The 15,522-nt window shown below is 39.6% G+C and overlaps 1 protein-coding gene across 2 annotated transcripts in view; it reads left to right on the forward strand.

The window, feature by feature from the left end:
- MAML3 (mastermind like transcriptional coactivator 3) overlaps positions 1–12,318 on the forward strand; it is a 273,667-nt gene extending 261,349 nt beyond the window's left edge. Inside the window, exons 3-5 of one of the 2 annotated variants that reach the window (XM_075199639.1) lie at positions 1,089–1,322; positions 3,868–3,949; positions 9,138–12,318. In XM_075199639.1, coding sequence (XP_075055740.1) covers positions 1,089–1,322; positions 3,868–3,949; positions 9,138–10,114 — 1,293 coding nt within the window. In that variant the 3' untranslated portion in view covers positions 10,115–12,318. Of the gene's footprint in view, positions 1–1,088; positions 1,323–3,864; positions 3,950–9,137 lie in introns of both variants that reach the window. The other variant, XM_075199631.1, reaches the window with a different exon arrangement.
- Positions 12,319–15,522: the final 3,204 nt, after the last annotated feature.

Here is a 15,522-nt window from a genome sequence, read left to right on the forward strand (position 1 = left end):
TGCTGAATTTCTAAGAGTCTTAATGGTCATCTTGATCTCCTTTATTGTGATGTCGGCATTTAGCATGGTGGCAGAGTTCTATTATTCTGCGTGACGTCATGGGATATATTTACATGGATTCAAATGGGAGTCTAAAGAACATTAAACTTGTAATTCCAGCATTCCCTGGAATATAGTGGAAGGGACCATGAATCTATGGTGGCATGGATGCTGTAGTGAAAGAACCTTGCCGTGCTTTGTGCACCAAACATTCACATGTATTTTTCTGGAAATGGTCTTGATTTCATGTGTATAATCATCATCATCATCATCATCATCATTTATTTATTTAGCGCCACTAATTCCGCAGCGCTGTACAGAGAACTCATTCACATCAGTCCCTGCCCCATTGGGGCTTACAGTCTAAATTCCCTAACAAACACACAGACAGACTAGGGTCAATTTTGATAGCAGCCAATTAACCTACCAGTATGTTTTTGGAGTATAATCTTCTAAATCTGCTCTTGGTCCCAGCCTTTTTTTCTTAAAAGTTGGATGTTAGGAACAGGCTGAATTGTTGTAAACCATTACCTGGTAATTGATTAGCTGATTAATGATTCTACATATCTTGAAGCCCTGGGCTCCCATGGTGTTTTGGAAAGGATATTTTAGGTCTGGGTGTTATCCCATAGTTTGGTACTCTGGCTCAACAAGTGAGTGATAACAATAGTTGCTCCATTGTAAAGGGATGATTATTTATTCCCTCCCTTCTAGTTCTGTTTGTTTTCTGTTTAATAAAGGCCTTAAACAATTTCACTCCAAACATTGTACTGCTGTGTTGAGTATCAATTCAAGGTTTATTCTTTTGCTATATGGCGACTAAGCTGTATTTGATTTATGTTTTATTTTAACAGAAAAACTTCACCAACCACTGCTAAATCTCATGTTAATATGTCTGAAAAATATCTGAAATTAATTGAACAAGCTTTAAGGAAATACAACAATAATTATATTTTATTATTATTATTTTTCTGCTATTTGTTGTTTGCGTAATGTTTTGCTGTCCCAGGAGATTGTAGAAGTAATAGCCTCTTTCTTGTTTTTTGCAGGAGCAGAATACGGTTGGGATGTCAAGACCTGCTGGTCCCATGCAACAGTCTGTGCCAGGAGCTAGTGCAAACTCGGGGGGCCCTGGCTTTATGCCCAGCCAGCCTCAAGCCGCCATCATGAAGCAGATGCTGATCGAGCAGAGGGCCCAGCTACATGCTATGGAGCAGCAGAAGCAGCAGTTTCTCAGGGAGCAGAGACAGCAACAACAGCAGCAGCAGATACTGGCTGAGCAGGTGCAGTGACGATGCTTATTTATCTCAGTGGCTCACATACACATGTCAGTCACAGTTGTGGTTATGATCCCTCATCTGATAAATGGTACCACATATCCCCCTTGTCCTCAGCCTGGAGCTGTATGTCAGCACTATGTAAAGTCAACGTCGCCATCTTATGTCCTACTCTTTATTGTACATAATGGTGAGAGTCGTGCCCTCTGCAGTGTTTAACCAAGTGATCACAATGCGAGTTTCACTCACCAGAGAAAAGATTTACCTCAGAAAATTACCTCAAGCATGATTATAATCGTGTTTTCTTGAGTAGGATTTATCTCTTCAAGGCAAAAAAACAAGATACTAATATCTACCAAGCTCTGAACAATCTTATAATCAAACAACTTTTTCTATCTTGAAGAAAACATTCTGAAAAAAATGAACATCAGCCGTAACTGAAGTCAAATGAAGCAGCAGTGCCCTCTAGTAGCCATACTTATAACAGCACATATCTTCACTGCAAGCAGGGTCATTCGTTTGCATGAAATGGAACCATTTCAGATTGCTTTCCGACTTTAAATGTGGACTGGATGATACTTTATAGCTGTTTTTGCTATGGCATATAAGATTAACTTATGCAAGTGATTTGCCATGATTCAAATTGAGTCTTATAAGGAATTGTATAACTCAGGGTTTCCCAAACCCAGTCCTCAGGGCTCCCCAACAGAGCAGGTTTTCTGGATCACATGTGACATAATTAGGACCACCTGTGGATCTGTTACAATGTGTCAGTCAGTAATGAATACACCTGTGCTCCAGCAAGGAGATATGGAAAACCTGCACTGTTGGGGAGCCCTGAGGACTGGGTTTGGGAAACCCTGGTATAACTCCTTATTTTAAAATAAAAAGCACATTAGAAGTCATTGAAAAATTCCATGACCATATATTTTCCATGTGCAAGAGATTGGATTTGTTCCCTAGGCATTTACCCCTACCCCCTCGGATATGACCCCCCTTCCCCCTTTGAGGTGAGCCCCCCACCTCCTATGGAAGTGGCTTCTGCCTCACCTCAGGCAGCATCTCCTTTTCCTCAGTGTGGGGTGCATGGCTGTGATATCATACCCCACACTTCCAGCCCAAAACTGACAACTGGAATATTGAACAATATTCCTAGTTTCTAACTATGACATACTTGGCTAAATATATTTTCATGCATCTGTCATGAATGGAATGGGAAAATGTTCTGCAGATCTCTAGAAAGGTTAATGAACTGCAACACTTATTAAAAGATAGTAATGATAGTAAATGTGTTATATTACAAAAGATGTATAGGTCTATATGTTACATGTCATTAAAACTAAAATACAAGTCGATTAGAAAAAAGAGCTACTAATAACATTCACAAAGATTTATGTAAATGTTTCAGGAGCTTAGCAGAAAGAAAGCTATTTCAGGTAAAGGTGTGATTGTGGTAGGAGATACTTCCTATGTCATGCTTTGCAGAAGTGCACACAGCCTTTGTCTTCCCACAAAGGGACTTCATTTTTTTAAGCGCCTATGACGGGATTGGGTTTTGTCTCTGTGATTTTAGTGTGACACATTTTTCACCTTACATTTGCACTTCTGCATAAAAGCACTTTTTTATGTGCAATTAGGTAAATTTAATAAAAAGTTCCATCCACACAAAAGTGACACTTGTAATAAAGACAGTTCCGTTGTTCCATCACTGTAATGATTACACCACAAATGAAGCTAAACCGAGCAGTATTTTCAGAGAAAACCATAAAAGATAAAAATAAATGAAGGAGGTTGTCCTAAAGTTGGAGTACATTGGGCTTTGATGTGATGGTTTTAATACCATAGATATTTTTATTTGTATCCACCACATAGTTCAGTGCAGACTTATTTTCTGGAGGGCATTCCAAGGCCCGGGAAGGGATGTGTACACATTAGCCACACTTGTGCACATAAAGGAGAATTGTGGGTCTATCACTTTTTGTGATTTGTAATGTAAGTGCCCTTCCTTTGTACTGGTTCCTGTAGATTGTTGTAGCTCATGCTTCATCCACTCAGTATGGCTCATCTATTGCTGGCTACACCCATGCGGAACTAGTCGCTCAGCTAAATCTACAATCAGATCTGTGGTTAGTTAGTCCACACTTGAGATGGGCAAAGCCATATAGATCCAGTTTGCCTTGCCCCCAGCACTTCTGTAATGGCTAATTCTCTTGCAGCAGGAAATCTTGTATTGCAGCACTTCTGACACATAGTGACACATAGTGTGAGCACTCACAATGTGGCTACAGCAGGCATCCAATGATGCACTTGGCACATGATAAGTCCTAATGTTTTGGAAATGTAATACTACAAAACTAGCTCTTAAAGTGATGACAGATATTGAATATTTTCCAAATGGCAGGGGACTCAGACATCAAAGTGCTTCTATTCAGCTAGTGAGGGGGCTTCACATACATAATATCAGTCATTGCTATATTTCCTGTGATCCTCCTGTTTTCTCCCTCAGATTTGTCTCCTCTCTATTACCATCACTCTCTTATTTCCACAGCAGCTGCAACAGCCGCACATGAACAGACAGCATCTCCCACAGCAGAGGAACCCATACAGTGTCCAGCAAGTCAGTCAGTTTCAAGGTGAGCGATGAGTGCACACTGCACTGTCACCGAGGGCTGATGAAGTGTCCTTGAGGATGTTACTGCTCTTCTTTTAGTTGACCATTAATTATCAAGTCACCATGCAACCTGCGTATTCCATACATGTGTCAGGATTACCATGGCCAATATAGCAGTGCAGCTGCCTAGCATGCATATTTTATATGTCATGTGTGTTAGACCCCATGGCCAGTGGTCCCCCCTTCCTCCTCCATTTCTTACCCTGTATGGAGCAAGCGGGGAAGAGGGAGGAGGATATAATTCTCTGCTCCCCCAGTGTCAGTGACAGTCTCGGAGTGTAGCGCTGTGATGTCTAGGCGAATGCCTTAGTTGGTAGCAATGGCCATGGTCAGACCAATAAAAATTAATATCAGTTATATAATTAATGGACTTCTATTGTGCTTTTGGAACCTGACACACACAATGCATTTTATATATGGCTACACTGCAGTTAGTTTACATGCATGCTGTTTTGGTGTATTGTAAAAGTTGTAGCCATGTAGTACACATTTCAATTAGTTGCACTGCAGTATGTGTATTTTATATGTGTGAGGTTTTAATAGTGCAGTGAATATATCAAATAAAAAATAAAAGTGAACAACACACACAAAGAATTGATATTCCATTTTAACTATTGTAACCTTTAGAATTGGATCTCACTTTTTTATGCTTCCATAGGCCACTATGTCCTTGACATCCACTACATACCATCTCTATAAAAGACGCGTTAGAAACATTGTTCTGCCAGTAATCCAAAATAATTACTAGGGGGTATATTTACTATGCGGCGGTTCCATAGAACCGCAAATTCCCAGCTCTTTCAGTCATTTTCTTCAAAATGGGCTTTGTCTTTAATAAAAGTGTTATTTTAAAAAATGACTTCAAAGCACCGTATCATCATCATCTTCAACATTTATTTATATAGCATAGTAAATATACCCCCAGTTGTTTTTTATGCTGACAGGCATATGTAAGGAAAGAGAACCCTGCAATTCTAAGATGCTGTCTGGGGCCTATATGACATGTCTACACATCCATGCATACTTATAATAACATATTTTAACTGGTATCTTTTATTTATTACATTTAGAGTTGGTATAATAAAATCATATAGTGGTAATGCAGCATTATAGATAGAGCAGAGTTGCCAGTTTATTTTTTTTCCAAATCAGATCGTGTTTCAAATTTGCATTGTTGAAAAATCAATTTTGTAGTGTAAAGGAACTATTTTGTAACACAAAATGTTGTGGCATATAATTGTTTTTACATGACAAGATCACATTTGTAACGCAATTGATTGTGAGTCACAGAAATAATTTTGTTACAAAGTCTACATAAGACTTGTGTAGCACATTGATTGCTTTTGTGATAAAAAAAAAACAAACTATTTTGTAACACACTTAGTATATTTGTTTAAAAAAACACATTTGGTTGCACAAAACCAAAGGTGGATATTGTGTATCTGGAGCAGATATTTATTTAATGGTACAGCAACTAATTACATGCAGGTTTATGCTTAGCTATGTAGACAAAATTACTTGAAAATCAGCACCAACCACACAGTAGTATCAAATGACAAAACTGTAAAGCTTCTTTTTTTTAGTATTTAAGTCATCTCAATGTGGCCTTTCCTGTATACTTTGTGTCACTGACCTGCTGGAATATACATCATTTCCCAAGTCTTAGGGCTCCTGCAGACTTCAGCAGGTTTTCCACCAAGATTTGTACAAGCTTTCCAAGTCCATGAATAAGAGCAGAATCCCCATAGTATTATGCTCCCGCAACCACACGTCACGGTAGAGATAATGTTCTTGGTATAATACACAGTGTTCTCCTCATCTCTAGGAGTTTAGCAGAAGACCAACCAGTTACATCTTAGTCTCATCTGAACATAGAATCTTCCTCTGTTTATTATGTGTCTCCTACATATGTTCTGACAAACTCTAGGCAAGATTACCTACAACCATTAATTAGACATTTGCTTTCATTGTCTAACTTGCATTAGATTGATTTAAGATAATTTGTTGCTTGCTCACCATGGGCACGTGTATTTTTACACTTTGTTAGTGAGTAGCCCCATTTCTTCAGTACCACTTCTCCACCTGTGTGCTAAATGTAGTTATTCATATTCGTTCTTGCTCTGTTTAATCTATAAGGCTTGAGCAAGGCTCGTATGTGGCAGCTTGTAATTTGGTGATGTATGTGACGTCCAAGCTTGTCAGACCTGGTAACTCAGTGAATGGGTCACAGGAACAAAACTAAAGCGGTACAGGTTTTAAGTTGGCCACCTTAAAAGAAAATGCCAACTTGGTCATTGACAGACCCAGTTTCCTCTCTGAACCATCAGTTTTAATAGTCTATGATGCTCTTTTTTTGGACCCCAATTGTCTGCCAATTTGGATGATGACCAAAGTTGCCTACAAAATGTTCATGCCTGTAGTTTAGGTACTGAGTATTTTTAAGACTATGCAATAGATTTTTATTATGATGATGTCCAATGCTCATGGTATTTTGAAACCTATGGTAATTCATATGAACCATGTGGGATTTGCATAGAAGCACCTACCAAGTAGTATTAGGGTGTCTGAGATTTGTATTTACATATAGCCAGTTATTCTATTCCTCGTCTATATAATCTGTGTGCAGTTTACTGAGATATCCAGCACCCTCCTAATAGAGCATATTGGTCTGATGAAGAGGATTGCAGTATATTTCAGGCACTAAATCTACCTTGCAGGGAATTAGACAGTAATACATTCTACTGCATGTTTAAGGGAAAATTTATGTAGGCAACCCATGCACTCTACAGGCCAGTTGTATATTATGCTCAGGCTAAAGTGTATTGTTGTTCCACTGCCCTTAGAAATGCTGGTTAGCAAATAAAGCTAAACTCTGCTGTATTGATAAACCTCGGTTACTCTCATACTGGCTTCAGAGATATTGCATTACAGGAGCAATAACACCTGTGTCTGCTCCCTGTGTAAGTTATCCTGACTTCATGTCACACGGATTCAGCAATCTGGAAATAGTAAACCCAAGATTGATGCTTCTGACCTCTTAGCTGCCGGAGGGATTACTGCATAGATCAGGCCTTTCCAGCCGCTGGATAATAATAATTCATCATGTCATGATAAAGCCTGCTCCTCTGCCTATATCATCATGCCACACAGAGAAACTGGGACAGAACTTTCAATCACCGCAGTTTTGTGTCAGACATATCCTCTTCTGGCTCACGCAAGGCGTGCACTATCAAAATATTAATGGAGCTGAGTGTGAGCACGCTACATTCCCCGAGCATTAAATGCCGCTAACAGTCTATTTCTATGCAGCTAGAGACTGCAAACTACAGCTGTGAGGAATGATGGGTGCAACCTTTAATTACAGACATTGATGGATAAAAGCTTTTTACAAGGGTGCAGTCATTTGAATTTAACTCTTTAATATCCTGTATATATATATTCATTGGTGTCATTTGGTGTCACCAGTTAAAGTAAACTCAATTTAAATCTGTATATTATGAAAGCGAGTTAAATAATTTACCTGAATAATAATAAGTGTTTATGCTAAACAAAATGTGTTTCAGTCACTTAAGATGTAAAATGCACTTGTTGGGTAGAGGGTCTTACTTCTCTCTAGTTTGGCTGTAGCAGGAGAAGCCTGGAACTTCATAGTTGGGAATCATTGGCTTGCAGTCTCTTTGGTAACGGAAATGTTCTACACAGGGATATGACCAGTCACTACATGTTTAAATGAGAATAACTGACAGGATGTTCTTCTATGATTTTTTTCTACCAGCTTATTGGCTAGTTACATTGTTCCTCTATAATGTGTGTAAAGCTAAAGATGGAATTTAATTAAACGAATAGCGCAGCCTAGAGCACAGAGGCTCACGGTATTGGCGTTGTCCACTTACATACAGTGTTTATGTAAGCGTGGTGCACCTGAACTGGCAGGGTCATGTCGCTTGTCTCTTTTTAGCATTAAATTGAATTGCTGAAGAATTTTGACAATGTATTTAAGAATATATAATTCTCATCCCAGAGATTTACAGGAGCGGACGTTATTTAGCTACACTTGTTTTAAAGCAATCAATACTTCCTGTCACAGAGACTCACACATATAGATTTTACCTGTTACTGTATTGAACAAGGTTAAACATGTTTGACTACACATCATAAGCCTAGCGCAGCATGCAATTTTCCAATTATATTGATTTTTACTTTTTACCTTATTCCTGCTCGAGTACAACATCTTGAACTTCCGTTTGCTGCTTGCACTGCTATTGCAAAATGCAGTGTGTTCTTCCAGATAGTATTATTGATAGAAAATGAATTAGTAGCTAGACAATGACATTTCAATAGTCCTGAATTTTCAGAACAATGCACTTATGTGCATGACCTGAAATAAGATGAGGTATTGATCGCTTTAGGCGTAGACTTACTAACAATTAGCAAAGATCAGTAAATAGCGTAAAGTGATATAAAAAAAATGTACTCAATTAAATGCGTAAATGGTACAATACACACAGTGGCCTAGTGGTTAGCACTTCTGCCTCACAGCACTGGGGTCATGAGTTCGATTCCCGACCATGGCTTTACCCTGTGTGGAGTTTGTATGTTCTCCCTGTGTTTGCGTGGGTTTCCTCCGGGTACTCCGGTTTCCTCCCACACTCCAAAAACATACTGGTAGGTTAATTGGCTGCTATCAAAATTGACCCTAGTCTCTCCCTCTCTGTCTGTCTCCATCTCTGTCTGTGAGTGTGTGTCTGTGTCTGTGTGTGAGTGTGTGTCTATATTAGGGAATTTAGACTGTAAGCTCCAATGGGGCAGGGCCTGATGTGAATGAGTTCTCTGTACAGCGCTGCGGAATTAGTGGCGCTATATAAATAGATGATGATGATGATGATGATGATGCGTAAATGGTACAATCACCAGAATTAGAATATTATTAAGTCACTAATCTTAAGCTATGGTCTAATTACTACACTGTCGGTAACTTCAAGTCACTAGAATAAGTATAAATTCAATCACTAGCATGTGGGTATGATTTAATCACTCCAATAAGGGTATGGTGCAGTCACTAGCAGTTACATGTAGAGTTATATGTATACATGTATGTGTGTGTATAGATGTCATTGTTTTGTGTTCATGATCTTGGTTTGTGTCTGCAGGGTCTCCACAGGACATTGCAGTTGCAAGAAACCAAGCAGCCCTTCAGAATATGCGGGCATCCCGGATGATGGCTCAGAATGCTGGCATGCTTTCTATGGGTCCTTCACAAAATCCAGGCACAATGCCTACAGGCCCTCTGCAACCCGAGATGGGCATGGCTCCATATAGTAACACGTCATCAAGTCAAGCAGGAATGTACAGCATGAACACAGGGGTAAACCAAATGATGCAGCACCCAAACCAAAACAGCATAAACATGGCCCACAGTGCTGTGCAGGGTCCGCGGCAGCCCAATTCTGGACAAGCGTTAGGAATGGTTGGAGGATTTGGTCAAAATATGCTTGTAAACTCTGTGATGACCCAGCAACATCAGCAAATGAAAGGACCTGTTGGTCAACCCATGACCAGACCTCAGGCTCCACGACTTCAAACCATGATGACATCTCTACCACAGGGTGCACAAAACTGGCCCCAGCGTGGATTACAAGGGATAAGAACTAGTGGTGAAATGGGGGCTTACAACAATGGAGCAGTTTATACAGTGCAATCTGGGCAGTCAAGAATGAATAAACAGCATTTCCAGCAAGGGCTCAGTCAAAGTGTTGTTGACAGTACAGGAGCAGTCAGAGCCTTAAACCCAGCAATGAGCAGGCAAATGATGCAGTCATTGCCGGGACAACAAGGCACCAATCAGTCCAGACAAATAATGCCTGGTATGAACCCTGGAGTTCCCAATATGCCAAGTTTTAATCAAGCTCCGACACAGCAATTACCTGGTGTAAACTTTCCACAGAGCCACCAGAGTCAGGGTTATGACCGGAATCCCAGTCAGGATATGACCTACAGTTACACTGATGCCAGCACTGGTCCTTTCCCAGGTCTAGCAGATGGTGCAGACCTAGTAGACTCAATTATGAGCAGAGGGCCTGGAGATGAGTGGATGCAGGAACTTGATGAATTATTCGGAAATCCATAACAATCTTAACAAGAACGTTTTTTTAAAAAAATGATACTGTGCTAAATGGAAAAGGACGGTACACCTGTCCGTGTCTGTTCTGTATAGATGAGCTCAACTGCAGGCAGTTACAGAAATGTCAGGTGGTAAAGCATCTCTGTCGTGGTGACAGTAGCACTTCATGCTTTAAGTGGAAGGCTGTGTGGAGAAGGTTGTTCTATAGTCTACAGCCTCAGATTAAAGAGTTAACTGTAGGGGTGGTCTACAGTGACTGTCCATCACCAGTGGCGTGGGCTCATGAGTTAGATGTGGAAAGGCAAGAGTGGCCAAATATTTGCACGACAACCCGAGAGACTGAAATAGGTCTGCATCAAGGGAGCAGCGATACTTCCATATGGAGTAAACTAATTTATTTGCTTTTGCATATTCTTTTGGCTAACAGGCTTAGCCATTAACTATAATGTTTTAAAAAGCAGACAGGGAGGTGACTGTAACAAGTGACGCAGTTTTACATTAGGAAACCAGACAAAACACAGAAAAATATAACACACCCTTCTGAAGTCTGACAGGGCCCTAGAAGTGAAGAGAGCAGTCACTATGTAAATCCCAATTTAATGATGGAAAAATATAAGGCACAGATTGCACTTCATGTCATGTAAGTTGGCACTACCATATCAATTTGATTCTATATATATTTTTAAAAAATGACACTTGCTCAGAGAGTCCATATTTTTGGGTCACCGTGACTTACATCAGAGTATTGATCAAACGCAGAAAAATTCTATCATACAATTAAACAGGGCTCATGAGCAGAGCAATTGATCCTGAATTTCCAGCCACTAAAAATTCTTTCAGCAATCTTATTATCGAAAATTGATTTCATTACTTGCTTTTCTATTCTTTTTGTAGAATTCAAAAACAGAAGCATCTATTAAAAAGACAAAAAAAACCTGAAAAACAAAAAAAAAACGGGTAATCTCAGTAGAATGTAACTGTCCATTCCTGTCCATCACTGTATCCAATCATAGACATGTTTAGGTGTGATAATACAACATATGCTCGTGCTGCTGCTACAAGAGGACAACACAAATTCAGTGCCAAAAGATAGTAATGGTGATCTCCCCACTCACGGCGGTTTAACGTTGGTGCATTCTAACAACAATCTGAATGTGACTGAATTTTTGTCTGTTTCCTTCTCTGCCCATATTTGTATTACCAAATTAGTTAGGGGCCTAAATACAGTTTATTGTATTTATTTTTCTAACTCATTAACTAGCATGTTTGCACTGCTGAGTAATGGCAAATCATGTAGCCTTATTCACATGTATAGCCCCAGCAAAGTTGTTTTTAATAGTAATAATAATCACATTCTATCATGGGGGTGTAGCTAGTCAACATAAACCTCTGAACAAAAGAAGTTTCTGCAGCATGAATTTATTATTTTCTTTTATTGGCTCTGTATTCTGACATCTAACCCCATACTTGTGTTTCAACTAATACACATCAGTAACGCATTCTCCTAAGATGACAGCAATATGCAGGTCCTCCACCTCTAGATGCTGCTGTTTCTATTAGCACACACACATCAATGCTTCTGCTAGACAGTTCACCTTCATATAAGTGGCCGCTAGACATAGGGGTGTAATCTGTGGGTAAACTTATATTGATCTCTGTCATTGTGAAGCTTCCTCCAAATACTCCACGTTGGGACCAAGTAATATATAGAGAGATTGTTTCTTTCTTTTTTTTTAACTATGGTGCTGATGTAAATGTTTGAAAATGGTTATTTGTAAATATCTTTTTACAATAATGCAGATATCACTGGGTCTACTGTCTGTACAAATATATAAATAAAAATAAATATATATATATAATTATATATATATTATATATATATATATACTGTTTGTTTAAAATAGAGTATTTTTATTTCCTTCTCTAACTCATCATCAATGCAGTGGTATTGCACTTCAAACAACATCTAGTTTTAATTTTTATATTATGTATAACTTACAACAACCTTCTCCATTCAAATCAGATTTATTTTTCTTTGAGGTTTTTTTTTGGTTTTTAGAGTTTTTCTGATTTTTTTTATTGGGTTGTTTCTTGCAATTGTAGATTCCTGGGCTGTAGAAAAAAAGGTGATATTGGCATACCACTTTTGATGAAAAATAAAATGTTATCTGAACCGATTGTGTGGTCTCTGAATAAACAGTTGTGTATTACAGTTGTGGCCGTTTCTTCCCATTTAGTGGCAGTCAGGAAGAAAGTTTTGTTCTCCTAGTAAAGTCAAATTAATTTCACTCGGGTTTAAGTTTTGCCTTTCTCTGCAACAGCAAAATTATAATTTATATAAGGTTGACCTTAGAGATTAACAAAATGTTCAAAACTATTAAGTGGAATATTTGCCACATTCTGCATATTGCTGCGGAATTTGGCCATGTTTTGAGCACAATTCCCACCATCATTATTTGTGTAACACAGTATAAAAGCTTCAGTTGCTCTGACTGCTGTTGTGAGAAGGCAGCAGATATAGACAGAGATAAAGGGCTGCTTCAGCGTCGGCTGTAAGTCCATTTGATTGCCATGTCTTGCATGAAAAAGCTCTACGCATGCGCCAGAACGGGACTTATGCCAATGAACGCAATTACATACAATTTATGTCCGAACGCAACTGACACAACTGCCTATGACTTTAAGGGCAGAAAGGGGGGGATGGACGGACATAGGCAGTGTACAGTGAGGGGGTGCCTGTGCAGATTCAAGTTCAGCTTTTTAGCTAAGGGCAGGTGTAAGTGCTGACCCATAGTGATGACTACACGTATGGCTGTCAGAACATGTGTTTGAAAGTAACAAACTATGAAAATGAGTTTTCCATACATTACGCATTAAGGACAAACTGACTTCTGTATTTTATATACATTTTTTTTTATTTTAAACATATATTTTTATTAATGATTATAATATTAGTTGTAAATTTATTTTATAAAATATATTTTTTCTGCATGCGTTCTGATGGGACTTGTACGTATGGGGTGGGGTATGGGTCGCAGATGACGATAACACCGACACAGAGCACACCTACAAGTAAAAACGAGTTAATGAAAAACCGACAGGTATATTAACAGACTTACCTTACAAAACGACTGTGCACATCTCCGATGGCAGCGGAAGGCTGACAGGACCTCCTTCCGACTGGCCAGCTCTCCGACAGTACTGTGTGACGTCAGTGCGCCCTTCATGCCTTTAAATTTAAAGCGCCAATGTCAGGACCCTGCAGGGACACTGTTTAAACAGGGTTATTAGATATGTTTGTATCTTTGGACACTAAAGACAGTGGTAGGGTCAGAGATGAATGAAGTTCTAGTTCCCCTTGTTGTTGACTTCTCAGCACGGGCAGTTGTGTCTAGTTCTAGGCTGACTTTGCTGATCCTGTACCTGAGCCTAAGCGTGCAACTTGATGCAGGCAGTGATCCTCACGCACCAGTTCTTAACTTATTACATAGCTGGAAAGTGCAGGACATATGTTGTCACTTGCCTCATCAACAATGCCACTGTGTAACTGCTTAGATCAGGAAGCCACCGAGGGACCAGAGTCACCCAGGCACATTGGCCCAGGATACTACCAGAACTTCTATTCATTCAGGTCAGACTGTGACACTTCTGCTTTGTTAAAGCATGCTCAGTCTCTGATAGTGTAGTCAGCACTCTCCTGTTGCACATCAGAGGGGGGTGAGCTCCTTACATGCCAAGATTCATACTAGGGGTGAGTGCTCATTTTGTGTGGTGAACCAGGCCCTTTCTCTAGATATCCCATCACCCCCCCAATAGTCACCATCACCACCAGCACATAGAACAATGGACTAGAATGTACTAGGAAGCAACAGTAGGAACGAGAGGGAGGACATTTTGTTTGCCCTGGATGGACCAATGCATGGTGAAGGCTTGTTACAAAGTGTTGTCCAAAGGTGAACAGAATCCAGATGATTGGCACTCAGTCTTCTACCAGCATTTGTGCATGTACCACCCAGCCGCACTCCTTTGGTTTAAGTCGCTGGTAGTATACAAGCATCTGAGTTGCTTTTCTCTGCACCTCCTGTTCCTGAATCTAAGAATTCTTCATGTGATTGAAATTCACACTCCACTGTTTTTGTCCTGATTTTCTTCCTTTCCCTACTGATTCTGTTGTTGTGCACTGTCAGGTGTTCATAACAGGTCTGATGATATATGCCACTGTCATAATGATTGCAATTTATGAAAAACTGCAGTGATTTTTTTTCTTTTTTATAAATGTACAGTTTACTTGCAAACACAAACCAAAAAGGTTTCTGTGAAGGCCATAATTTAGTGACAATTCAGAAAAAAATGAAGGCCTGTGAGTTTATTTCATCTATGCAGATTCTTCAAATTTGTTTATGACCTTGCCTACTACAACACATTCATTTATTGCACATATAACTGTTGTGAGCAGCCAACATAAGTCACCCACCCCGGAGCCTGGAACACATTCTCTATGACATAGTTGTTGATGGCTTCTTGTTGCTCATGAAGCTGCTCTACAAAGCATATTAAAACTGCAATTCCACCTGGTGGGGACTTCCATCTCATCCTCTTATTGTATGTAACATGTCCCACGCCGTTTACGATCGAGTAAAGTTAGAACAGATTTTCAGTGCTAAACAAATTTTATTTCTCTGGTTTATTTGAACTGAGCAGATTTTCGGAGTCTGTTTATTTGGCTATTGCATAGATGTTTACAGACTTCAGCATTCATTCATTGATCGAGCACAAGACTGATGTCGGCATCTCCTCAATGTGTGCGCACATTTGGCATAACTCTCCCATGATTGCCATTGCCTAGTATGTCAGTAGGCCTCATGCCGATGCCAGGAATGTGCCATGATATACCTCGTGATGGCTTTGTGCTGCTTATGAAACCACACAATTATATTAAAAGTTCTATTCCATCTGCTGGTGCCCATCATTTCCAGGTTGTGTAATAGCAATTTCTTCTTAATCTGAATGTAATATGTTACAGGGCTGTGTAGGATTAATTGAAGTGAGAACAGATTTTGCACAACTGAAGCTCTGAGTACTGTGGGAACGGGAGGATGTCTGCCAGCCTTGGGGATAATGACTGGGGAGAACCTTGAAAACTACCTGATCCCTTAACATCACCCACAGTTGCAACATCTATAATTGTATCTTTAGTCATATGTAAGTAAACTCTGACACTTCTTGCCCTCCCCTCCTCCATTCAACGTCATCATGATCTTCAGAATCAGAACCTTGCATCAGATCTTGGGAACTGAGTAATTGTACAGATGCTGCTGTCAATGCGGTTAACTTATTTTTAATCAATGTCTGTGTGCACTAGTGACACCGCACATAAATATATTTCCTGCTTTTTAAATAAATGCTGCTGTACT

The sequence above is a fragment of the Mixophyes fleayi genome, chromosome 1 (assembly GCF_038048845.1).
Source record: "Mixophyes fleayi isolate aMixFle1 chromosome 1, aMixFle1.hap1, whole genome shotgun sequence".
NCBI lineage: Eukaryota > Metazoa > Chordata > Amphibia > Anura > Limnodynastidae > Mixophyes > Mixophyes fleayi.